The sequence below is a fragment of the Mercurialis annua genome, linkage group LG3 (assembly GCF_937616625.2).
Source record: "Mercurialis annua linkage group LG3, ddMerAnnu1.2, whole genome shotgun sequence".
Classification (NCBI taxonomy): Eukaryota; Viridiplantae; Streptophyta; class Magnoliopsida; order Malpighiales; family Euphorbiaceae; genus Mercurialis; species Mercurialis annua.
The window spans coordinates 53,131,055-53,158,325 of NC_065572.1; the positions used below are offsets into that span (position 1 = coordinate 53,131,055).

A 27,271-nucleotide genomic window follows, 5' to 3' on the forward strand; every position below is an offset into this window, starting at 1 on the left:
TACAAATCAGCCTTTTTATTTTTTTTTGTCACAATTAAACCCTCGTGTTTTTAAAATTGAATAATTAAACCCTTATTGTTTTAAAATCGAACAAATAAACCCTTTTAGTTTATTTTTGGGTCACTTACCCCCTCAAATTTTCAGTAAATATTTTAAACGTTAAAATTATTTTTGAACTTTTTTCCTATATGATCATGAGAGAACAGCCATTAACGAGTGTTTCTAATGATGCTGGATGAAAGGGGTTTTTTCGATTTGAAAACAAAGAGGGCTTAATTATACCCTAAAAGAGTAAAAGGGCTGATTTCTACTTTTGTAAAAACTACAAGGGGTTTTTTTTTTGTACCTTTGGCCTATTATTTACTTTACAAACATGAAGGACAAAAACGTAAAGTAGACCTTAGAGTAATTTGGTGTAGATTTAATTAGTGAATTTGGGTATTTCCGTTGTAATTAAATAGTGGGAGTCTTTTGATTCATCATCAACAAATTGGTGTTCCAGAAAAATCTTGTGTTTTTGTTGCAAATTATTGATCTGATCGAAACTATTTAGTTGAAAGTAAAAAATGTTTAACGGAATGATGGATCCTGAATTGATGAGACTTGCCCAGGAACAGATGAGTCGCATGTCGCCCACCGAATTAGCCAATATCCAGCAACAGGTTTATTAATTCATTCTTTGATTTCATGATCTTCATTATTTTCCTGTTTCAATTTAATAAGAAATTGCTTTGATCCAGTTTAATGCTTCAATTTTGACTCTAACTTTGGAATATTTATCATAAAAAGAACTTAGTTTAACATGCTAGGTTTAATCCTTAGGGTGTATTCGGTTTAAATGAATTCCACATTTTTCATGGAATTCAACTGAACGAATTCATTTAGAAATGAAATGAATTCCACCTTAGAATTTAACCAGGCAATACTTATTTTTATGATTACATTGGAAGTATAAGTTTTGTTGGGATTGCAGATGATGGCTAATCCAGAGTTGATGAGAATGGCCTCCGAAAGCATGCAAAACATGAGACCTGAAGATTTGAGACAGGCTGCCCAACAGTTGAAGCATACTCGTTCTGAGGATATGGCTGAGATAGGTGAGAAAATGGCCAATGCTTCACCTGAAGAGATTGCTGCCATGCGTGCCCGTGTTGATGCCCAGATCAAATATGAAATTAGTGCAGCTCAGATGCTCAAGAAGCAGGTATTTGTTCTATACTTACCCCATTCCATAAGTCATAATAACTACTTTTAATGTCCTTATCCCTTTAACTGTGCTTCAACTATACTCTTTGTCAGGGTAATGAACTTCATAGCCAGGGAAAGTTCAAAGACGCCTTGGAGAAATATTTACTTGTAAGGGAAGCTCTTCATAGTCTCTTTTTGCAAAAATCAATGCTTATAGTTGACCTGCTTTTAAACTGATGAAATTTGTTGTTGTTCTCGTACCATTTTTAGGCAAAGAAAAACCTAATGGGAATTCCATCCTCTCAAGGAAAATCACTCTTACTAGCATGCTCTCTCAACCTGATGTCTTGTTACCTTAAAACAAGACAGTTTGATGAATGCACAAAAGAGGGGTCAGAGGTACACATCCTACATGATTTAATTGTTTTATCCACATGTGCCTATTCCGTGTTTTATTCTTGCTATCTAACGACAAATCTTCATGTCATAAGCAAGAAAACTCTGCAAAATAACAAGCCTTCTACTTTCATTTGGTATACTAATTACTTCGTACTTCTATGAGTCTCTTAGATTGTTTATTTATACAATTTTAGGTGTTGGGATATGATGCTAAGAATCTCAAAGCTCTCTATCGGAGGGGTCAAGCTTTTAAAGAATTGGGCCGCCTGGAAGTAAGTTATTTTTGTATCCATTTTCAAATTGCCTTTTGTGGTTGCTTAGCCGTGCTGCTAAACTTTAATAAATTTCTGCAGTTAAGTGTTAATCTTCTCATTTAAGCATCATTTATTTTCATTATATAATGTGACAGGATGCTGTCTCTGATTTAAGCAAAGCGTATGAAGTTTCCCAAGATGATGAAACTATTGCAGATGTATTAAGGTATAAATTAATCTATACGCCATATGATAAAAGTTGCATTTATAAAATTTTCCTAAGAGCTGTTAGATGTTTTCTTCTGACTCTCAATTGCTTCTCAAACAGTATAATGTTTACTTTCTTAGGTTCACACTTTTAACTTCTTGTTTTTTCCTTCCTTTTATTCTGTCTGCTAGATGTTTTTATTGCTTTTCAGCTAGTGTTTATTGGTTAAGTTACGGCTACACTTCTTTTTAATCTGAATTTGGCTCTGTTGTGTCAGATATAGTTTGAAGTTGAACTTAATATACCGAGGTTGAAGGGTTATGGATATTGAGGAAATTTAGATGGTGTTGTTGAAGTTAGAGGAAACTTTTCTTTGGTATATAAATTTGATAAACATGTGTGTGAATGAGCAGTTTGCTGGGTCAGATTAGTGCTGACATACTTATTCTTATTATGCTTTCTGCACACCAATGTCTGCCAGGTCTTTCTTTATTATTGGATATACTGATTATATAGAAGATGATACTTTATAGCACAGGCAGATTCTGATTTTGGAGTACAAAATGCATGAAAAAACAGGGTAAGCCATAAGAGTTATGAATGGATATCTTAGGGTTGTAGGTTTTAGTTTAAGCTATAGAAAATTATCCGGATGCATTGCAACATTAGCAAGTCTAGGATATAGAAGGATTGGAGTTGTACTGATTTAATTATTTGGTGTCTCATTACAATTGTTTTGATATTTGAGCACTACCGTAACAAAGGATGCGGGCATTATTGATGTCGCATGTAAAATTAAGTGCATTTGAAATTTAGAAGCATGATTCTAGAGTTATGCTATCGTAAGCTTTGATAAAGTTTCTTTTTTTTATTTTGAGTTTGAGAAATTTCAAAATTCTATAAACTTGTACAAAACGTTTTAGGCCGTTTCGGTAAATAATAAAAACTAAACATCCATTTTCTTTTTAAAAAAAAAAAGAAAACTTAAAAAATTAGTCACAAATAAAAAGAATACAATCAATCACCCACAAATTTTATTATTCACACCATCATAAATCTTATTTTCTTATTTTTGTTGGATTATATTATATTTTTATTATATTTGTAAAACTTTAAAAATTTAATCGCAATTTCAATTATAAAATTTGTAGATAATCTTATTTTGTTATGAACTTAAATTTTAGGTATATATAAAATGTTTATTTTATTAATATTCATACATGTATAAATAAAATTTGACATATAAAATTTTATAATTTTTAACGTTTATTATATCCAGATTAAAATGTACACGTTTCTCGCATGTTTTGTGTCCTTTGTTTCGAAAAATGCCGTTTTTTGGTGCCTTTTCCGTTTTCGTGTTACTTAAATCATAAGTTCCTGTTAGTCTGATTTTAAAATCTAAGATTGTCAGCCATATTAAGTGATAGTGAGTGTTGGATGGTGTTGAAATAGCATGGGAAAAGAGCAAGGATCAAGTCTGATTATAAAATATAAAATTGTCAACCATATTATATAGTGAGTGTTGTATGATGTTGAAATAGCATGTGAAAAGAGCAAGGATCAATTAATAGATCTACATCTGTACGAAGGTGAAGTGTGTCTCTTGTAGGATACTTACATTACGTTATTAAAAATAGTTAGATCATGTTCATTTGCGACCTAAGGATTGCAGGTGACTAAAGTCAACTGATAGTGGCAAAGAAAATAGAGTTTGATCAATAATAAGTGGTTGAAACTTGAAAGCACACAAAAACGTTTTCATTGTATATATATCTCTGAAAGTTTGGCTCTAAATAGAACAATAAGATAACTGGTTTGGATTAAGAATTAATTGAGCTGTATAGAGTATAATTTCCCTTTGGATTTCCTCTTAAGAGCCTAACTTCGCTTGAGTTAAGTTTTTGTTAATGAATCTCAAAAGTGAAGATATATAATTTATATTAGGATTTATAACTGAAAATATAAAGAAAAGTAGCCTGATAGTATAACATGTTTGTTTACAATGTTAATTTGCTGACTTGATGCAGGGATGCAAAGGAAAGATTGGCTCAGGAAGGTGGTAATCATAGACAAAGTGGTATATTATTCTCCCTTTCCTCTATATCTGCGTCTATGTTATTCTATTCTCTTCCTTTTTTTTGTAATCCATTTATCTGTTATATAATATCTTTGAGATGTCCGCCTCTCGTCGTTCACAACTGCTCTGTACTTGTTCATCAGGACTGGTTATTGAAGAATTAACGGGAGAAGATGATGTTACTACATCTTCTCAAACATCAGGGTCATCCAGAGAAACTTCAGTGTTGCAACCACGAGAGAGTGTTGATGCACATAGCTTTCAGAGTAGGGCTAATAGCAATGGTTTGAAAACGAATGCAGAATCCCTGCAGGCTTTAAAGGATGACCCTGAAGCTATAAGGTATTTTTGTTTATCTAAGTATGTTATAAATTATACACTTATTTGCTTGTCTTTTTTATTTTAGAGAAAAACTTGTATCCTGGGATCTACTTCTAAATTTTTTTTTATAGCCTGGTAGAATGTCAGCTTTTATAATTTTTCTTTTTTATTTGTGTTAACTAAGGATTGATTTTGTTCATAGACTTCTCTTTCGTGGATTCTATGTTTGAGATGGCATTTTATGGGATGTAATTAAGCATTTGTCTGATATCCTCTGGGTGCAGAACATTCCAGAATTTCATTTCAAATGCTGATCCCGAAACTCTGTCTGCTTTAAGTGGAGCGAAAGCTGGAGAATTATCTCCTGAGATGTTTAGGAGTGCTTCAAATATGATGAGCAAGATTTCACCTGAAGAGCTGCAGAAAATGCTTAAAATGGCCTCCTCATTTGCTACTAGTAATTCTTCACATAGTAACAGCTTCCAACCTGGCCCAAATGTGACACCAGACATGCTGAAAACAGCTAGTGAAATGATGAGCAAAATGCCCCCAGAAGAGCTTCAGAAGATGTTTGAAACGGCGTCCTCTTTGCATGGAAAAGATAGAGCTCCAGCATCAGCAGCTTTGGAAACTAATGTACAAGATAGAGGAAATTTTGCAGTTGATGGGAATAGTGTGAATGCTAGTTCATCTAGTGGTTTGTTTTCAAGTTCGAGAAATGCTTCTCATCCAAGCTTTCCTAGCTCGACTGCTGATATGCAGGAACAAGTGAGAAACCAAATGAAAGATCCAGCTATGCGACAGGTATGTTTCCATGTTTTGAGAAAATATATACTTGTGTAACGGGTAATTTCTCCCAAGCAACTAGAGGACTGGTTTACGTGTATGTAGCAAGTGAATTGAATAAGAAGTAATTGTCTTTCTTAAATGTAAATGGCAGATGTTTACATCAATGATGAAGAATATGAGTCCAGAAATGATGGCTAATATGAGTGAACAATTTGGAGTAAAACTTTCTTCAGAAGATGCAGCAAAAGCACAACAAGCCATGTCTTCTTTATCACCAGAAGACTTGGACAGAATGGTACAATTTTTATTATTAGAGTAGCGCAGCTATAATGATACTGATTTCTTGCAATTCGGTGATGATAATTGTGCCCGTAATTTTGTAACAGATGCGATGGGCAGATAAGATCCAAAGAGGAACCCAAGGTGCAAAGAAAGCGAAGAATTGGTTACTTGGGAAACCTGGAATGGTTCTGGCCATATGTATGCTCATCTTTGCAATCCTCCTTCATTGGCTAGGCTACATTGGGAAGTAACTCCAAAATGATTGTAATTTTCTTAATTTGTAAACTTAGTTTAGGGATGAGATAAGAATTTTTGAAGTTATGGAACTAACTTTATGTATTGATGTAGCATATTAGGCACTGAAACAAAAGTAAGTAGATACATTCTTTGCAATTTCAAGTTCCAAAGGAGTTTTAATAATATAGCAAATGTCATTACATTTGCCTTACAATATCAAATTGAAAAGTATTACCACTTGATGGAGTTGTTGGAGAGCTGCTGCTTTGCACTAAAGCGACTTTCCATCTCTTCCTGCCAAAATTAAGTAAACAAAATTATTCATTAGATGGTATTCCTATCCTAAACAAACAGACTAACCAGTAGGAACCTACCTTGCAAGATTTGAGAAGAGGTTTCAAGAAAGATGATCTGAAATAGTTGATTGATAATCCGAGCGACGTTCTTTCTACTTCTGCCCTCAAACACAAACCTAAATTTATCAGCATTTTCACTTTATACAACAATTCTTAAATGCATGACTTATCTTACCATTACCCTTCTCATCGTTTTCCCTCGCTCCTCCCGCGTTAACTTCTTCCAAAAGCTGCAAATCCAATTTAATCAATCATGTTGAAGATTAAGCATCCCAATACCAAAAATGCTAACATTGTGCATTATGCATAACAACATTTGTAAAACTCCAACGTTTCCAAGACAAGAAAAACATGCTCAGACCACCTAAATACTTGTACTTTGGTTGTTCGTCGCCCATAAACCGACTCCATTTTAAGACAAGTTACAGTTACCAGTGCTAAGTGCTAGGGAAAATTCAAGAGAAAAATCAAACAAGTCAACCAACCGACAGGCATCAATAAGAACAGTAGAAAACTTTCAACTGATTCAGGATTTAACCCCATATGTATTTTAGTAACATCTTTTTATAGGCCAGTTGAAACCAGTTCAAGAATTTTTGTCATGGGAAACTGGCTGTGCTGAGAATTACACTAACATACAAAATTTATCACGCGTATAAAAGTAAAATTAAACACCTGAGAAATTGTCGGCACAGAAGTAGGATCAAATTCATCACAATATTTTGGGTCGATAGGCACACAGACACGTCCTGGAACAAATAGAATAATTTAGTACAAGAATAGAAGGACCACAGCAGACAAAAAGCCACAAGGATAACAGCAAACAACCTGTTTTTGGATGAATACAGAATGGTGCCTTCAGCAAATGGTTCATATGTTTTGAGACCTAAAAATAGAAAGTTCCAAAGAAAACAGTTGGTAATTAATCTTTGACAGTGTAGGCATTTCTTTGTGAAAGTATATATCATCTACACGAGAAGGTTTCAAATTGCAAAAAGTTGCAAAAGTTGCCAAAGTACAGAAAATGATAACTAACCTCTGTATCAAGCCTGGGATAAGTAAAGGAAAATACAATCTCTTCCACACATCTACGGAGCCCTTGCGCCTGCAAGGGAGCCAAAAACAATGCAGTAAAAGATGTATGAACAAATCTTATCAAGGCATTTGTTACAAAAAATAAACAATTGGTAAAGCATGAGATGTTCATGTTAAAGTGGGAAATCCCACATTGGTTGTGTGTGTGAATGGACATGTGTTTATATATTGGTTGGTCACCTCCACTTATACACCAATTGGTTTTAAGATGGAATCTAACATGGTATCAGAGCCTTGTCCATTCACACAATTTGAGTTGGCCCGGCCCACGTGAGATTTACGTGAGGGGGGACTTTGTTGCTCGGCCCGTACACGCTACGCGTGAGGGGGAGTGTTAAAGTGGGAAATCTCACATTGGTTGTGTGTGAATGGACATGTGTTTATATATTAGTTGGGCACCTCCACTTAACACCAATTGGTTTTAAGATGGAATCTAACAGTTCAGCAACTGTAATCGGTGCGTGTCATCTACAATTCTAATAAGATAAAAAGAGGAACATGTCAAGTTCCAATTGACTTTTAGTCCTTTGCCAAAGCCATTTAAGTTTGTCACAGAAAATTGCTCTTTAGCCTGTTTCTGCATCTTGTCACCACAGCTAAAATTTGAAATAATGAAATGATTTATGAAAACCAGAGAAACAATTCAACACAATTAGATTTGTCAGGCCATCCAAACGACAATATCCCTCAGTGATTGTTTCAGACATCAACAATCATTAAAATACTCAATTATTGTAATTTTTGTGGTTCGCAAATTAAACCAGTTATGAATGACTCAGCAAAGTTCACCAATTTGTATAAGCATATATTATGTCTAAATTACTAAATTTGTTCCAGCAATTATTTCATGCCTAGGAGCATAAAGAAACAAACTAGCCAAGAAATGCAAGACACGCATCTGTCGAGAGAGACTGATTTATTAGTCCCAAAACAACACAAAAAACAATCCTCAAATGGGATCCAGAGTGTAGTGAATTGAGTTGAGTTTATTTGAGTTTCCTGATTGCATTGACAAAAATCACAAATTCCTCTACATAAAAAAAAAGAGAAACACATCAACAATAATGTGCAATAAACACTGAGTTAAAATCACTAGCCCAAATACATCTCTCGAATATAATGGATTATCCACAAATGTTGAAATGATTCCTACCTTCCTTTGTCCAGATTGTAATGTACGCTTTAGCTGTTCCCATCGAACAAGATTAATGTCCTCCTTGGAACTGGAGTGTTGCTTACTATTCTGCCACTTTCCTCGAAGCTCAGAAGCAACAGCTACAAAGAAGAAGTATTAATTGCAGAATGAAGAAATGGATAAAACCATATAAAGCCGGGAAATAAAGATGACCCATACATTCATCAGGAATCATCTCTAAGATCTTCTCATATCTCTCTTCAGTCGAAAATATTTCCTGACTGTAAAGCAATTTCGTCTCAAAGAAGTCCTTGAGCACTTCGACATATGATCTCCTGCAAGGAATGTGTCTCCGGCAAATAAATTAGAAATTCACAACAGAAGATGGATGGGAAAAGGATGGACATAAAAATTCTGAACAGCATGTCATGACTCACACAAGAAAAGGATGCAGAACAGGACCGGTCAAAGAAACCTTTCTATTACTACTCTCATTTCCCTGAAAAGATTAAGGAATATGTCACTTGCATTGAATCAATCCCATGCAGAAATTCATTAATTATTCGTGTATTGTTCACCACCTTGTATACTCGGAAATAATCAACAATAGCTGCCCTCTGCTCATTGGTGAGCCTGCACATATTGTGGAAGGAAATTTAAACCATTGTACCATAGAACAAGTAAAGAAATATAAGTGATTACAAAATAGCTTATATGCTGCACTACCTTCTTGCTGTCCCATCACATACCCAGCAATGGACACCTCGTCTACCACTATAAACCCAGAGAATGTGACTGAAACCAAAGTCATCTGCATTACAAAAATCAAGTAAGTTATGAATGCAAATGGAAAGCATTATGCAGGTGTTAAATTGGAGATTTAATAGTATACTTTGTTAGGCTATTAAATAGATGACTTTTAGGTGAAGATATTGAGAACCCAATGCAAAGTATCCATACCTCTGAGTGCAGTATCAATCACTTTAATAGCAATCGTCATTAGTGGCCAGCACTTCAAGCAAACATCAGCTCCTGAGCAGCAATATCTAACATCATCGTAATCTGACATATCCTGTATGAATTTGGACAATCAAGATGTTATTAATCAAATTACAAAAAGAATACTTGTAGAATTAATCTGATAAATTTGCTATTGCGGAATATGAAGAACTCACAATATCAAAAATTAGCTCCCTCTCCACAGGAGCAAACACATTACCCCCACTTTGGCTATAGGCATGCCTCTTGGCAGGCTGATACATGTGAAATTGAAAAAACAAAGGATCCATAAGTGATTGTCTGAAATGCTTTTAGTCAGGATAACATTGAAAGCAACTTAAAAATACTAGAGAAGACACTCTAACAACCAATTTATAAAACGTGTTCTTGAAAATGTTTGGAAACATAATTGATTCCAAAACTACAGTTGATCCAGTTATCAAGCTAGTCCCCTTAAAAGGTGAAAAAAAATAGAAATCATTTTTTTTGGGTAACGAGGACTCACTCCCCCAACCCGGAGCCTAGGATCACCGTCAAATCCCATGATGTGGACCACTTGTAAGCCCACATACTTGGCAAATCCGGCCTATAATAGCCAGCAGCTCAGTCCCAACCACTCCATTTATTTGAGAGGTAGTAGCTGGGTTTGAACCCTCGACCATGACACCCATATGGCTGAACCTAAGACGAAACCCCGTGCAGGCAAGATATCGTATTTAAGACGCATTAAATCATGTTAATGTTTCCCAATCCAATTAACAAGCTCCGGGATTATGATGTTAAAGTGACTCATCACAGCAATCAGCAATAATAAGAAAACCCAACTTACATCGACACTGTAAACAGGGCCGATATCTATCTTAAACGGGCATTTCTCTTTAATAGATCTTTCGAGTTGAGATTCGCTGTTGAAAGACTGAAAGCGGAGATAAATATCGTTATCCAATGTGAACGAAAACTCTCTTCGTCCAAAGTAGGAATTATCGCAGGCTGGATGCTTCCCATCTACAGATAAAGCATTCAAAATGTCAAACTAGTTAAGCAGTGATTGCATATGCACATAATATAATGAAATTAAGATTACCATTTGCATAGGACATCCATTTAAAAATATCAGCATGAGGGAAAAGCTTGCCTGCCATCAGCAAAATTCAATTAAATCATAAATATTAAAAACAATCAGATACCTCAACACAATTCTATAATACAATACCATAGTAAAGCTTAAGATAGTTAGCGTTGAGGCCATCCTTCCCATTATCAATATCCATCATCTGAAAACAGTAATCATCGTTATTAATTGAATATTTTTTTATTAAGATAATTGAGAGAGAAGAAGACCCTAATGAACTGACCAAAAATGAAGAACTGGGAGATCGGCGCGGTTGCAAAAAATTGGGTGATTTGATTGTAATTGGCGGTGGCGACGGCTGTAAGTGATTTTATTTTATTTTGGAGGGAAACTTAGTCTATTTATGGAGGGAAATATGGCTTCAAGCGTCTCTACATATATTGGTTTTTTCTAATAAATCTAACATATTTCACAATCTCGTATGTAAATTAATATTTAAATTAAAAACGGTGGCGCTACTGCCATAATACTTAATATATTTTGGTAAAATTATTCTCCTTTAATTTGTAACTATTTTTTCCTGAGTGTTTAACCCACGCAACGGATGTGCCTCGTCATTTTTACAACAAGCCAATAAAAATTTGCGATAGGGAATCTTTATTTATTACTTATTTTTTTATCATTAAATATTTGTACATGGCTAACGCCTCATTGGTTTGTTGCATGAATGACGTGGCGCAACCGTTGCATTGTATAATTATTCTTTTTTCCTTATTAATAATAAAGGAAATTTTATCAAAATAAAAAATAGGAAAGATTTATACTTTATACACCAATAAAGTAAAATATTCACAAGCATAATATCATATCTTTCTATTTATAAAAATATATTTTATATTTTTAAAAATATTATCTTATCTCTTTTATTAACAAAAATATCATTTTCCTCTTTTTCTTCATCTTCTCCATCCAAACCTTAATTTTATTTTCTCTCTTATTCCATTAACATCCACCACATCAACCTTCACCTTAAAAATCACACCGCCAACATTAGCTCACTACCGCCATCAACCTTCACCCGCACTGCCTTTGTCTTATGTTCGTTGCTCTGCCGCCTGTCAGATCCTCCATGCTGCCGCCGCTGCCAATCCTCCACGAGACTGCCGCCGCCGCCGCCGATCTTCCACGGGACTGCCGCCACTTGACATTTCTTCATGTTGCCACCGCTCGTTAGTCTCCACAACGCCACCGTTTGTCAAATCTGAAATATCAGATTTGATATTTTCATATCTGAATTTTTTTAAATTGTATACAATCTGTATTATATACGGATTACATACAAATTAAAAAATTATATACGGATAATATACAGACTATATGCGTATTATATACCAAACAAATACAAAAACTGGAAAATTTGAAATTTTTATATATTTTAAAAAAATTTCTATTTTTGTAATTATCTTTGTATTTTTATTCTAAAAAAATGCATGTAGTATCTTTGTAAATATTTTTATTTTTCCCGGTATTTGTGTAAAACCTCTATAAAATATTGTTATGTCTTTGTCAATTGTTACTCCTGCAATAGCATCACTCATGATTTAAAAAAGAAAGTCTTTTGTTAAATTCTTTATGAGTGATCTATCAAAATGCTCAACGGTTTTCATTAAGTCTTCTACTCTGTTTGATCGCAAATAAAGGATCAACTCACCCCCTCAATTTGGCACAAAATATCAAATAGGCTCAAATTCGCAAAACTGGATCAATTCAATTCAATGCACAACTATGCAAACTGGATAAAACACCTCCTCCATAACTCGCATCCCAGTTTGACAAACTTGGATCTATTTAATATTTTTGTGCCAAGTTGAGGGGGTGAATTAATTCTTTGTTCGTTTGATTGATTACAGTTTTGCAAATTCAAAATTACATACCTCCCAAAGTCATTACAATAGTAGTGTCATCTATATAATTATATTTGACGAAATGAATTCATTGATGTTTAATGTAATAAATTATAAAAAAACAAATGCTTAAAAAATTTAATGCAATCCATTTTGAAAAATAATTGAAAGATAAAAAAAGATATTAGTGGACATGACTCAGTATTGTTTGGCGACTAATCACCATGATAAACATCCCTTTGCTTCTATGGATCGCTCTTTTGTGATTTATTTTGAGAATTTCCCTTTCTCTTTGAGGTTTTCAGATTTGAGAAAGCGTTTATAAAGTGTGGAGTTTTGGGTCGTGTCACTATTGCTAAAAAGTTGAATAACATGAGATGTTTCTTTGGTTTCTTACGTCCGGATTCTAGTCTCAACTTTGATTGGGGTTTGAAACAATTGAATATAGTAGGTTTAATCTTCGTGCCTTCCCATCGAGATTTCTTGACATATTAAAGAATTTTCCAAAATTCAATTTGCGAACTGTATTGCATAAACAGTCGTAACCCAGGTCTATTGTGGCACCTGCTATTCACGATTCAAGGATTTATGCAAAAGTTGCTTCAAACTTGAATTATGCGGACAACATAAGTTCTCTAGCTGCCCAAGGTCATTGGTTTTCTTGTTTTATCGTTGCAATGTTTTTCTCGATTGAATCAATTCTGCATTCTAAGAGTTTTCTAGTTAGTAAGAGCATTGAATTTATTAATGTGGTTTTTCTTGAAGGGAATAAAATTGTGATTAATTTCACTTCAACAGAGGTTGTCACTTATTTTTGAACTCTCAAATTGAGGGTTTAATGGATTTCTTTTAGGAATTTTTTCCGACTGCCAATTATTGTCGAACCCTTTCTCATTTGACTTGGGTTCATATTTCGGACGTGCCTCTTCATATTTAGTCGAAAGAACTCTTCATGGGAATTGGAAATTCATTGGGGGAGTCAATTCTAATTCATTCCTCAACTATTTTGCAAGACCAATTGGGTTCGGGATTAATTCTTATTTCAACTACATGTAATCACATAGGCCATTCGCTTAACATTAAGTTGAAATAGGAATTGTATTTTCTTTTTTGTTGCGGAGGTGATAAGCCGGTGTTATTTACTGATGATGTGTTTGTGGTTGGTGACTGTATTAAGTCTTTGGAAGTTGTTCAAGTTTCTATAGAACTTATTAATTATTCTACCAAGTATTTACCTACTGAATACGTATCAAATCAGTCTCATACTCAAGCTACATCAACTACTTTATTGTTATGATTCTTTTTCTACCTGCTGAAGATTCTCCATTTAATTCTGCAAATACGATTGTAGCAGCTACTGATTCTTTAGTTGTTGAAGTACATGTTGTTGCTATCGTTACTGCCAAGGATGTTACAAGCCCAGTTTTTCCTAGTTCTATGTCGTTCGTGACTACTAGAAAATCAAGTGCAGCAAAATTCAAAAAAAATAGCTATGCTTCTATCCTTTCTTATGCTTTTATACAATATAGTTCTAAATCAAAATTTATATTTTTTTAAATATGAATAGAAGTATTACTAGTATGTAGGAATTATCTGAACTATTAAAAGAAGCTTTAGCTTTTTGGGAGGTGGTGCATTCAATTGGTATTTTTTTTCTTTGAATGATAAACTGAAAATTGTTGAACAGTTAACTCAAAACATTAGCAAGGATAAGGAGCTGTAAAGAACTTGATTTGAAGTCTATATCAAGGTATTTTTCTGTTTGATTATGTTTAAGCTGTTAAATTTTATATCATGGAATTGTCTAGGTGGTCTCTCTATAATTCGAAATCAACATTTTTTTATTCGTGATTTGGTTTCGACAAATAATCTTTCCTTTTGGGGTTGTTGTAGTCGGAAAAAGAGCAGGTTGATCCGTTTTTTATTCGTAAAGGATTCCTTCTGTTGGAGGTCTGGGTGGTCTTAGTATATTTGGAATACTGTTTTGATTTAGACTGTGTTGATTATTAAGGGCTCTAGATGGATTTTTTTAGATTTATCCTTTCGTACTTTTTATATCTGTCATATTCTATCTATTGCTAGCAACGTGGCGGCAGAGAGGATTTTTGTTTGGGAATAGATTAAGCCTCTAACGGCTTTCAGGGGTATTGTTTTCATTGATGGAGATTTTAATGAAATATTGGATCTGATAGATCGCTTAAACTGTATAGGATTTTCGGCTTCCATGACTGCTCTTCGGGAATTTCTTAATGAATCAGAGGTGGTGGATGTTTTCTTGCAAGGTAAACCTTATACTTGGTAGAATTCACAATCAATGTCTCGTATTGACAGATGCTTCATTTTAGCAACTGCTGCCTCAGAGTAGTAGAATGATTCCCTATCTACATTACCAAGAGGGCAGTCTGATCATACTCTGATTCCTTTTAAATTACAAAATTATTTTGACTGGGGCCCGAAATCTTTTCACTCTTTGTATGCCTGGTGGGACAATGATGATTTTGGTCACTTTATTTCTAGCCCTTGACAATCTATTTCGAACTCTCGTCCGCATTTCAATCTTGTTCATAAATTAAAAGAGCTTCGTTATTTAACTAAAGGCTAGAACTTAAATATTTTGGTGATCAAAATAAAAGAGTAGAATAGTTGTCTCACGATATCTCTATTCTTGACATTTCAACTGAGTCTCGTAGTCTCTCGAAGTTAGAGAAGGAGATGCTAATGGTTTTAAAATCTGATTAATGGGTTTTTGAAAAACGTTTGGAATGTATGTGGGTTCATAAATCGAAGTTAAATTGGAATCTCAAAGGTGAATTTTCATGGGTTATCTGTTCAAATATGTGTTAGTCCTTCAAGTTTGTCGTTGTACGTTCAAAATTCTATTTTCAACACTCTTTATGTTATGACATGAATAAAAGATGGAAAGAACCAGTCCTCTTGAATTTTATTAAGCGGATCACTAGCTCGTCACCTTGACGGATGTCGCTGAAAATTACCACTGGACGCTCCAATTCCTTATCGCTTTTATAGTTGTCCAAAAAATAGTGTCTACAATGTCATTCAATCTAATCAAAACGAACCTCATTTTGAATCAAATAAAGAGATGACAAAACCAAACCTCTCTTTATATAAAATACAAACACTTTGCTTTGTAAATTTATTGTCTAACTAAAAATAACACGTCAACATATCTCAGTAAATATGTTGATACATCATTGATGGGGTTGGCTTGTTGCAAAAATTCTATTTATATTTAAAAATGTCCATAATTGATACAACATATATGAATCAGGCTAAATATGACGATCCTGAAAGTATTGGCTAGAATTGATCTCACCCGTAAAGTATTGGTATTTTTAAGGTATTAAGCCTATTTTTTCTCTGACGAATTTAACCCCGCCTCTGCATTTCCTTTTGAAGAGGGCTCGTCCTTTTCTTTTTGTCACGACCCAAATTATTGAGCCGAGACCGGCGCTAGGGAATGGGAGTGGTAGATCCAAAACCCGTAGCAAGCCTAAAATAATTATAAATTTTTCATTTAAAAGTATAATATTGTATATAAAATATTTTTGGAAAACTCTTTTAATTACTACATTTATATATATATATATATTAAAATATTATATTAAAGATTACAATACAAAATACTGTTTGAAATCAAAGCGTCTATCTAATACTGACACCTACTGACTACTGCAGCTCTAGAAACTCATACTCTGTGCAAGTCAATCGACTTCTGGCACAATGAAGATGGTTTGTCTGATCCGACTCTGTCTACCTGAAAAACATCAGAGTGAGGGGGTCAGTATTTTGGGAAATACCGAGTGAGTTTGCAAATTATTAACGGTATTATTAAAATTATAACATCGCATACTCAAAATATAATTTATGATTTTTCATTTCATAACTATTATACTTAACCTCATCCACCTGACATCGATAGCGAAGCCAACCGATGTATCCTACATGCCTGATATCGATAGCGAAGCCAACCGATGTAATTGATATGCCTGACATCGATAGCGAAGCCAACCGATGTGTCCCATATGCCTGACATCGATAGTGAAGCCAACCGATGTAACTGATACGCCTGACATCGATAGCGAAGCCAACCGATGTGTCTAATACGTCTGACATCGATAGCAAAGCCAACCGATGTATATAATTCGAATCGCACGAACTAATCTCTCATATCTCATGCAGACCATAGACATTACCACAAAGTTGATATATCAAAGCAATCAAACATAACAACATCCCATACAAACAAATCATAATAATGCGATGTATTTGACAGAAATACTTATCATATATGAAATTATCTTTTATAAATAATACGCGAAAGTAAGATGCAACTCACAGTGACCGCTATTCCTTATATCCGAACGTAAGCTCTAGAAGACTGGTCCGTCAATCCTCGTCGAGCTTCTTGGTTCATCCTACTCGTAGCTCGATAGTCCGTCACATCTATCATAGGATTCTATCGTCAAAACATATACTTAGAGAATCCTATTTTTAACAACTGCACTAGATACCTAACACGACAAAAGCACGAAACATAACCGTCGTGCTCTAAATGTATCTTTCTCTAAGATCTCTATTCATATCTTGATCACTCATCATGCTAATATTTATTGCTATAATGTCTTATTAATATTCATTTTAAGACATTTGTCAAAGTTCTACACCCATATTATGTCATTGGAAGCCAATTTTCTCTCCCGAAAGTCCCCCGGAGGTCACGATCGAAGTAGGGCATGTCGTGCTAGCTTGGAACGTCGTGCCCCTCATTTTTCATGAAGGGCACGTCGTGCCCTTCCTTGTGCACGTCGTGCACCCCTAGTGGTGCACGTCGAGCACGACGTGTTGAAGTGCAGCACGTCGTGCCCCCTTCGGGTACGACTCCAAAAACGTTTCCCGACCATTTCCGAAGTCTTAAAACACTCAAAACTCATCCTAACACATACCCAAATCATCTTAACACAAAACCCATCAAGAATCCTAACAAAAACGATGAAAACGACTTGATTTCCGACGTATCGATTCAAACGTAACTTCTTACACAAAACAGCCTATAAAAACATCATTGCACCACCAATTACTGAAGTATTACCTTGATATGATGCTTAAGATCAGTAGAGCATTCAATTCCGGAGAGATCGCCGCAAAAATCGTCCAAAACGGACGCCGAACGGAGAAACCGTGAAGGAACGACGGTGAGAAACGATGAGATGAACGTAGCCTCTGGAATCTTCTCCTTTCATCTGATTTCATATCATTCATATCTCATTCTTTATATAATATGGCTAAAGTTCCACTTAAATCCTTGTTTTCTTTATTTGTTACAATTTTATCCTTTGAACTTTTCTTTTGTTCAATTTAGTCCATCGCTTAATCAATTAACACTTTAGTCATAACGTATACGTATTATTTATATCCAAATAAATAATACTAATCCAAAATTATTATTTTCCGACAATAATATTTTAATTGCTATCCTCGAGACTAAATTGGCCAATTTACACTTTAGTCCTTAAACCTTGCAAAAATTGCAATTTAGCCCAAAATACATCCGCGTCCAAATTTTAAAAGGTCTCCGATTGACCCGAAACCTTTACCACATATACTATAAAACATTTCGCGGACCTTGGCGAAACAATTCCCCTTTTCGGGACTTAACTGGTTAAATTACCACTTTAGTCCCTGAACTCTAGTTTGGGACTTTCCTTGACATTTTTCCTTTTAATTTAAAACTTTAAAATTGGAATATGATATTAGATTCCGCATAATTACTTTCCCAAGACCGACCTACTAAAGACTTATTTACTTTAATTTCTTGGAAATTATTCCCGATATCGCCACCCTGGCGAATCAGAACTGAACACTTGGTCCAATTAAATACTTAAATATTTTGGGGTATTACATTCTTCCCCCCTTATAAAAATTTGTCCTCGAATTTCATATTCTTTTCTTACTTTAGTCCCCTTTACATCTAGAATATTTTATTTATAGTAGGGATACCGTGTTCATCGTTATTCCAATTTCTATACTTCTTGCACTTTGATGTCAGTTATCACTGACAACCTTACTTTTGATTTCTTCTCTTTGAACTTTCAGTTCCTTACTAATATCTAGTGGTAGTTCGTCTTAATGACGTCTTATCATCAAAGATGACGAAACTAGTAGTACTCATATGTACTTACTATTCTCTGTCCTTGATTCTTTACTTTTGTTCAATACGTCTAATCCCATTATCATTCCTTGTTGAGTAATGTGAATACTCCATTAGCTCATGCTGCTTTATTTGTGTAGTCTCTTCATATGGCCGCCATCACGGTCTGATCTTTATTTATCATCGTACTGGGATTTTCATCCCATTATCCGTTATCCTCTTTGGTCTCGTTACTTCACTTTTCGTAAGAAATTTCCTTTGTTATCGCTGCTTATCATGATTATCCATGAGGTGAATCCTCATGACGTATCCTTATAAGGTCTTTGTTTACTTTCCTTGTAGGGCTTATTTACTTTTCTTCTTGTGTCAATATATCTCGTATGTTTATTGACCTACTTCCTTTTCTTTAGCGTAACACACTATTCTTGAAACTCCTTGTCCCTTCTTACTTCAGGTCGATCTGCCTCGTCAATCTGGTTTTCAACCATATAGGATTTTCATATTGGTCGCTGACTTCTTATTTTAATAAGACAGCGTGTGACCTATGCTCAAGTAAGCTTTCTTTGCTTATAATCCTTAAATGAGGATCGTAATCCTCTTCCAATTATATACTTACATCAGAATGTCCTCTGATGACGTCGTAACTTACTTCATGTTTAATCTTTTTATTCATTATCCTGTCTTATTTCCTTTGTCATCTTCTTGGCATTGATCATCTTTTGACTTTCAAAAATGCTTTTAGCATTTATCATCATAATCCAACTCTTTCTTATCTATTTTTTTTTCCAATTCTCAATCTTAGTTGTCTCTTAGCTCCAAATCATTTCTCTTTACTATCATGTAGCGATAGGCTTACTTCTCATTACTATCTATGATCTTGTTACTTCGCTTGTTATTCCTACTTTTGTTTATATCGTAGATGTACTTCTTTGTAATTTTTCTTTGACTTCTTGTCCTTAGTCAACCAATAGGAATAATAGTCAAACGCTATGATCCTATGGTATTCTTCTTGCGTTCCTTATTCACGCTCTTATCGTGTTTCTTGATCATCTTCTATTGTATTCTTTGCTTTCCTCTTGATCGTATCTTATATATCACTTATTACTTGCTTTTAATATTTACAACATCGATCATTAACAAAGGGTCGTGGCCTTCTTTGTCTGAATTTCTCGATGTAATACGTTCTCATTTGTATATGTATCATCTTATCGTATTTATACTGTCATCATGGCCGTCTATAAAGCCGATCATATACTTGTCACGACCTAAAATATTTGAGCCGTAACCGGCGCTAGGGAACGGGAGTGGTATTCGTTATATTCGTTACGTCTTTCCTTCGTTTATAGCAGTTCTACTGCTGCTGTTCTATTCTGACAATCCTTTCGACGTATTTCTAGAACTTTCACTTGTCTAATCACCTTACTAAATTTTGAGGGTATCTGAATTTCATCCTTACACTTTTCTTCACATCATCCACCATTCATACATTTACTGATACGTATGTCTATACGTGTGCCTTTCTTCTTTCTGTTAACGTAACTTACAATTCTTAAGGTTGATATTAGTAACTTTACTTAATATCAGTCATATAGCACTACTATCTCTCTTGATCTATCTAATTTAAACTTTCATATCTTGCAAAATCGTATGCTTCGTCATTTCGTATCCTTTCTCTTTCTACTTCTGTATTCTTAAACACTGATATTGATAACGTTATATCTCCTTTAAATATCACTTGATATTCATCATTCGTATTACCATCTCTTTTGTCCTTCATACTTTTAATTTTTTTTTCCTCTTCAATTACGATTTTCAATTGCTACTTCGTTTATCTCAATTATAAGAATGCTCATACATCATCCTTATGTATATGTTACGTTTCTTTCGTCTTGCACGACTCCTTGTCGTTCCATCCTTTACTCTTGTATAAAGATAATTACTGTATCCCTAAATATTGCCAGTGCATCGCAGCTTATCTGCGTATGCTTCTCGATGATCACTCCTTTAGCTTCATTAGCCGAATTACAATAATTATTAACATGGCTTTATTTTTTTATTGGAGTTTCTTTCACAATTCTTATTTTTATTTATTAAGAATCTTTTATTATTTGTCGCAGGGCTTTATATCCGAGTTTACTTACTAAACAACACGATTTTAAAACTTCTTTTGGCTGCGCAGCTCTTTCTAAACCACTTTTCATAAATCATTTAAAATCGTTAGTACAATTGTTGCTCAGAGTGATGACATCTCTCATCACCAAGGAGTTGCTCAAAATCGCAGTTTTTTTTTCTATTACGAAGATATGATGCATGATCTAAAATTTTGAAAATCATTCTTTTATGCATTTCTATCGTGGTTATGCAATGTCACATGCGATGCCTGAGCACAATCGTACCTTGAAAAATCATAAAAACTTTCAAAATCTTCATAAAATCGTAAGTCTTACTCTGGATTATACGCTCTGCGACTATTAACGGCTTTCTTTATACTTATTGAGTATATTTTAGATTTTTGTACTGCTGTCAAATTTTTGTATTGCTGTCATTTTCTGTCATTTACAGACTGTTCGTCTGTCACATCACTTCTTCATATATCTGATTACTCAATTAAGTTCAAAATTTTCTATTGCTGTAATCATCATATCCACTTCTGCAACATTCTATTCTACGTCATATACGGACGCAGATACAGATGTTTCACATCAACTTCCTGTAAGCAATCCATTTCTTTCTTCAAGTTCTAAAACGTAATATAGGAATTACGTTTGCGATAATTATATGTTGTGATGTTTATTGTATTATTGTTTTTGTGTATGATGTTTATATGTTCTTTTATTAAGCGTGTGTTTAACTACAACGCTTCCTATTGGTTCTCGCTTTCTAAGGTATTATCCTAAAAGCATAATCTATTACTGACATTCTACTATGCAATGCAGCAATTATATAATCACAATAATGCAAACACATAAACACAATTACTCAAAGCATATAAATTACTAATACCTGGAGGTGCCTGACGCGGAACGTTAGGTTCCCTAATAACTATGCCTGTATGTCGGCCCCTAACTGTTCTACCAGAGTTTCTTCCACCTCTTTGGACAAAATAAGGGTTGGTTGTAGTTCTGGAGGACGTACTGACGTAATCTGGGTGGTACTCACGTCTAAAGTAATAGGGTCGTATCGGATCACCCGCCCACTCATGCTCTGTTTCAATCCTACGGGCCATTGTAGTAAGCGTGCTGAAATGTTCGTCCACGTGCTCATACAGCTCATCAAACTGAGGTCCTAAGCCCCTGACATATCTACGATTAATGGTCCTATTGCTTTCGTTCAGATTAGGGACTCCTTCAGCCATCCGCAGAAAGTCAGTAGAATACGCTCCTATAGTCAGCATCCCTCTAGAAAAAGAACGCATCTGCCTTCTAACTTGATTTAAAGTTATTTGCGCCTGACCGTTAGCTATGTCTGCATCTTCCCTCAAATTGCGGTATCTCCGCAAACTTGACCAGAAATAGTCACCTCTGTATTCCTCGACGTCTAACTCATCTAACTCTTCTTCTTCATACTCTTCTTCCTGAGGATTTTCCTCTTCTGCTTCTTCTTCTAATTCCTCTTCTGGATCCTCCTCAGGATCCTCCTCAGGGTCTTCTTCAGGATCTTCTTCAGGATCCTCTTCCGGATCTTCCTCCGGTTCCTCTTCCTCTTCTTCGCTGTATTCTATCTCCGGTGAATGCATTCTAACTCGGTTTCTAGAAGAACTACCTATCTCCAATACAGACATATAGCCATTTTGATATATTTCTGGCGATGCTCCATGATTTGCGTGGAATCCATTCTGATGGACCCCAGATGGTTCGCCCACTTCATTATGAAACCCGTTTTGAAATATAGGAGGCGCTTCCTCCCGTTCTTCCTCAGCATGCGACTGAGCTCCGTTTTGCCCAGACATGCTAAAAAGAAACGAATTCCAACATGAGCGACCATCTGAGTTCCTTTCTACACGCAATTCCTGTATCAACTTATATAATGCTGTAAACATTTAGCATTTAATCCAACTGCACGTAATTCGCAAGCAGATAATCACTTAACAATCTCAGCGCGAGTAACAAATACTTAACCCTCTCAATCGATCATAATTTGCAAACATGTAACCACCTTCTATATCTTAGCACAAGCAACACATACTTAATTGCCTTAGTCGTCTGTATAAACAGATACTATTCACTTACTAACTTAATAGTCATGGTCCGCGCGCGTAATACCACGTACTACTAATGCACACATAACACAATTACAGACAACCACGGTCTGACTCTTGCTGCAGTAGTTCCTAGGTATACTTACTGACAAATACTCCCAGTCAAACAAGCAATCTGACAACTTTAGCAGTGGTATCTGGACCAAACTGCTCTCAATCAAGCATTGAAACAAACTTGCAGTGGTAACTGGACCAAACTGCTCTGATACCAATATTGTCACGACCCAAAATATTTGAGCCGTAACCGGCGCTAGGGAACGGGAGTGGTAGCTCCGGAACCCGTAGCAAGCCTAAAATCACAATTTATTTTTCGCAAATATAATATAAACAAATAACAACAAACAACGGAAGCAAATATACATATATATAACATATAACCAAATATATACACTAACTGTTTCAAAACCTCGCGGGCTCTAGTTACCGTACCCTGTACGAACTGGCCTCGCGGTACTATATACATCAGTTAGTATTTCAAACATCTCACTGGCATCTGGGGCCGTGGATTATATACAACGTACGTAGCCTATCAAAAAGCATATAAGCAAAGACAGCAGTTGATATATACAATTAAAATAAACTGCTGACTAGGCTACTATTCTGTTGACACAGGACCACTACTGCAGCACTCACAGAAGTCAGAAACTAACATATACAGCTGACTTCTGGACTTCAAAATTGGCCTCTAGCTAAGTCCACAAACTAAGCACCTGAAAGACATCAAAGGTGAGGGGTCAGTATTTGGGGAAATACTGAGTGAGTTGACATTTACTAACAGTATTAATATAAAAACATAGCATCGCATGTCAAGAAAATATTAATATAAAAGATATAAACATGTACTTGATCCGTGTGAAACTAATATCCTAGCATGCGACACATCTCTCGAATAATCATATATCATTCAACCCAATCGTAAATATCAATTGCGAGTCCAACTCGCTGGTGGCCCAGCCACTAGATACGGGGACTTCCAGGCTACACCGTAGCCGAGTTCACTCTCGTATCGAAATCATATACCCAATCGTAAATTTCATATTCATTAACAGCTCCCAGCTGTGTCAAGTCATTTCTCAATGCAAACATACTAGACTGACTCGATACTGGTGATCACACAGCCTATTGACACCCAATAGGTAGCTAGTTTCTTCGGATCGCATACTAGTTCTCGCATATAGAAATTAAATAAACATATAACATCCAATCAATTGTATATAATGCGATGCGTGAAAACAATATATATAATTTCATAAAATAATTTCAATATATATAATACATGAAAGTAAAATTACAACTCACAGTGACCGCAATCCAAGAAATGATATGATCGATCTGATAGTACGCTCTCGCTAGTCCGCCTCTACTGACTCCACTACTCGCTGACACGTCTGATAAATCGTTAATAGTTAGACGTGATTCTCGCATTCTTATACGTATAATACTTTTAAGTTTTATGATTTAGTTTCATTTTATACTTGTTTACGTATTCAACAACTTTAGTCGTATAAACGATTTAGCGAATACTATTTCTCATAATCGAGAATTGCTTAACGTCCTTGACGTTTTCCATTATTGTTATTTATCTAAAACGTCGAGCTAATCTCAAGATTAATGATTCTCAAAGTCCGAAACCCGTCTTTTAGAGTCAAATTACTCAAAACGTCAAACACCTAGGTCAATTACAGTTTGTATGCGCGTGGGGGCGAGTTGGGGTGCACGGGTGTGCGTTTTGGTGGGTGCACGATCGTGCAACCAAGTACACGTTCGTGCACCTCAGGGGTACACGTTCGTGTACTTATTGTACACGTTCGTGTACCATGAGAAGTACACGTTCGTGTACTTCAGTACACGATCGTGTACCTTGCTAGGTGCACGTTCGTGTACATCAGTACACGTTCGTGCACCCGTGGTACACGGTCGTGTACCACGTGCACAGCCCCGGAAATCAGATTTTCCGGGGTTTCGCCACAATCCCGACGTGCTAAACATACCCACGCTCAATACCCATATCTCGGTTTCTTTAAAAATGCCATAATAAACCCAAAAACGTCAAATTCAACCCAAAATCATACTCCTATCCAAATCAGCCAACAAATCACGTTTTTGAACCAATTCTCGAGATATTTACCTTGCTTTGATTCCCAAAGATGATAGAGTTTTCAATTCCGAAGAAATCGCCGCTTGAATCGCTCGAATCGGACGTCGAACGGAGAAACGGCGGCGAAACGACGGAAATCGGCAATGGCTTCTGTTTTCTCTCGATCCTTCTCTGATCCTCTTCCTTTGAATTTGGTTTCTTATATTTCTTGGTTAAAGGTTCACTTTGGTCCTTGTTCTTTTTGTTTCTTATCATTTATCTTTTAAACTTTTCAATCGTACGATTTAGTCCATAGCTAAATCGTTAAACTCTTTTATTACGACTTATACGTATTATTTATATCCTATAAATAATACAAAACTCGATATAACACTTTTCCGTCAAAATCCAATATTTCTATTTTCGACACAAAGTGGCTAAATTACCAATTTGGTCCCTATACCTTATTTTAGACTTTTCTCATCACTTTTCCATTAAATTCCAATTCCAACTTTAGAATTGAAATATAATATAAATTTTCTCCGTAATAACCTTTTCTAAAACCGACCTGCTAAAACTTATTTATCGGAAAACTTTCCGATATCGTCACTTCTGCGACTCAAAACTGGACACGTGGTCCAATTAGCTAATTAATTATTTTGGGGTATTACAATACTGGTATCATCTCTATCGTATCTCGTATTTCTGATATTTCTTATTTCAGTATTCTGAACGTCGATCACTAATTAAATAATGGGTTGTAGTTCGTTTGCCTGAATTATCGACGTAGTGCGCTCTCGATTACTTACATCTTGTACTATTGTACCTTTACTGACATCTTAACTGTCAGTGGATCTGATCCTATGTCTCTGTCACCTTTATCCTTTTCCATTTCCATGTGTTTACAACCATATAGAATTTGATCCATTTGATCCTCTTATCATCATTGCACGCGACGTTTTCTTCTTCGTTTCTCGATCACTTTTATCAAGTCTCTTGCGACATACGCAAGTTGTTCGGACTTTCTCAGCTCTTATTATTTTAACCAATTTCATAGTGTTCTTAATCCGTATTAGAATTCTTATACTTTATCGTTCACGCCATATCCCTTTTGCGTATCTTACTTTCATCTTCTATCCTCTGTCTCGATTTATCTGATATCACTTTCTTTAGTATGGTTCAATTCTGATATTGAGTCTCTTCTTCGCATTCTTTCATGTATCTCAATGCACGAACTTTAATCACATATTAAGTATATTCGATACTATATAGCGCATCTTAATCCTCCATACATGTATCTATGTTCTTCCTTTGAAGGTCATTACTAACCTTCCATAACAATCGCGTTACGCTTTGACTCTTTGTTAATCAAATCTAAAAATTAAGGTTCGCCACTTCATAATCATTTACTACATGTATACTTTTCACATTTCACTTATTCCATTTCATAATTGAAATATTGTGGTGGAAATTTTAACTCTTTATCCACTTATTGCAGTACTTGTTGTTTATCTCTCGATCTTTCTCGATTATCTTTAATCGGAGCTAATGATAGAAAGAATTACTTAAGTCGGGTCACAAACTTAGTTCATATTATTTGACCTATCACTGCTCTAATTGCTTGTCGAAACTAATCATGGGTTGAACCTTTCATCGACATCTTGATCAACAATACTATTTGTCCTTTATCCGCTCGATATGTACGAGCATCTTACTTTACTTTTCCTAGAGGGTCTAGCATACCGCTTGATCCATTAAACTCTTTTAGTCTTGACTTATGTATACAAATATCAAACTTCTACAGGTGTCCCCTTTCTTCATGTTGATATTGTCTCTGTATCCATCGTCCTATTATTGGCATACAATTCCTTATATCAGTTACTTTTACTGCTAACTAATTCATATTGACGTTGGGTTGTTGTGACACCCCCGATGCCTGTACATTTTTTTACTTCGTCTTACTAGGTTCCCATTGGCCTTCATCTCTTTTCAGGCCATTACCGGCCAAATGAACTGGGTTACATTTGCTTTTGTTACTTCGATTTTCTTCTCGCGCCTCATACACTTTCCGTATAACGGCACGTGTTCACGCAGTTCTTTGTTCATAGTATAGCGATTATATAAAGGAATCCTGATGAATTCCTTATAATATAACACCTACTAGTCATCACATCTAACTTTTGTCCACGTAAGTTGGACTTTAGGAACGTCTCCTTCCCGTAGGCTTTTCTAGGATTACGTCTCTTATTGCAAGTCTTATAAGTGTTCTGACTCATTATAGACTGGCAAATTATCAAAACATATACTCGCGTTGTATATGTTATACGCATATTACTATCGTAGCTATAAGCATCTATGTTGACCGAATTCAAGAAAATCAGTGTCCCCTAGATTTCCTTGATTACGTATCGTAACTTAAGTCTTGCGAGCATTCCGCTCACATGGACT

General features: G+C 35.3%; 2 protein-coding genes across 3 annotated transcripts; one reads left to right on the forward strand and one right to left on the reverse strand.

Annotated features, from left to right (window-relative positions):
- The first annotated feature begins 429 nt into the window (after positions 1 to 429).
- Positions 430 to 5,979, forward strand: LOC126673296 (outer envelope protein 61). Its single transcript, XM_050367383.2, has 11 exons — positions 430 to 662; positions 974 to 1,204; positions 1,300 to 1,356; positions 1,459 to 1,587; positions 1,782 to 1,859; positions 1,997 to 2,067; positions 4,080 to 4,129; positions 4,273 to 4,471; positions 4,735 to 5,254; positions 5,391 to 5,534; positions 5,626 to 5,979. Exons 1-11 carry the CDS (start codon positions 567 to 569, stop codon positions 5,770 to 5,772), a joined length of 1,722 nt encoding a protein of 573 aa, XP_050223340.1. The 5' UTR covers positions 430 to 566; the 3' UTR covers positions 5,773 to 5,979.
- On the reverse strand, positions 5,874 to 10,875 carry LOC126673297 (uncharacterized). 2 transcript variants are annotated; one of them, XM_050367385.2, is made up of 17 exons: positions 10,699 to 10,875; positions 10,557 to 10,617; positions 10,428 to 10,478; positions 10,173 to 10,348; positions 9,520 to 9,597; positions 9,305 to 9,416; positions 9,071 to 9,155; positions 8,926 to 8,977; positions 8,782 to 8,843; positions 8,564 to 8,679; positions 8,363 to 8,484; positions 7,151 to 7,219; positions 6,943 to 7,000; positions 6,790 to 6,863; positions 6,296 to 6,344; positions 6,133 to 6,212; positions 5,874 to 6,052 (listed from the first exon to the last, which is right to left on the reverse strand). In XM_050367385.2, exons 2-17 carry the CDS (start codon positions 10,615 to 10,617, stop codon positions 5,990 to 5,992), a joined length of 1,308 nt encoding a protein of 435 aa, XP_050223342.1. In that variant the 5' UTR covers positions 10,699 to 10,875; the 3' UTR covers positions 5,874 to 5,989. The 2 variants fall into 2 exon arrangements, with proteins under 2 accessions (XP_050223342.1, XP_050223341.1); XM_050367384.2 differs by having other exon boundaries at positions 6,290 to 6,344.
- Positions 10,876 to 27,271: the final 16,396 nt, after the last annotated feature.

What these genes read in the sequence shown, in the direction of transcription:
- LOC126673296 (XM_050367383.2), top strand. Translation starts at nt 567, where the DNA reads ATGTTTAACGGAATGATGGATCCTGAATTGATGAGACTTGCCCAGGAA. An exon ending in AAGAATTGGGCCGCCTGGAA is followed by an intron (nt 1,860 to 1,996) that starts GTAAGTTATTTT and finishes ATAATGTGACAG; the next exon opens with GATGCTGTCTCTGATTTAAG. An exon ending in CAGAAGACTTGGACAGAATG is followed by an intron (nt 5,535 to 5,625) that starts GTACAATTTTTA and finishes ATTTTGTAACAG; the next exon opens with ATGCGATGGGCAGATAAGAT.
- LOC126673297 (XM_050367384.2), bottom strand. Translation starts at nt 10,617, where the DNA reads ATGATGGATATTGATAATGGGAAGGATGGCCTCAACGCTAACTATCTT. An exon ending in CTATCTTAAGCTTTACTATG is followed by an intron (nt 10,479 to 10,556) that starts GTATTGTATTAT and finishes TGCTGATGGCAG; the next exon opens with GCAAGCTTTTCCCTCATGCT. An exon ending in CTGTATTCATCCAAAAACAG is followed by an intron (nt 6,864 to 6,942) that starts GTTGTTTGCTGT and finishes TATTTGTTCCAG; the next exon opens with GACGTGTCTGTGTGCCTATC.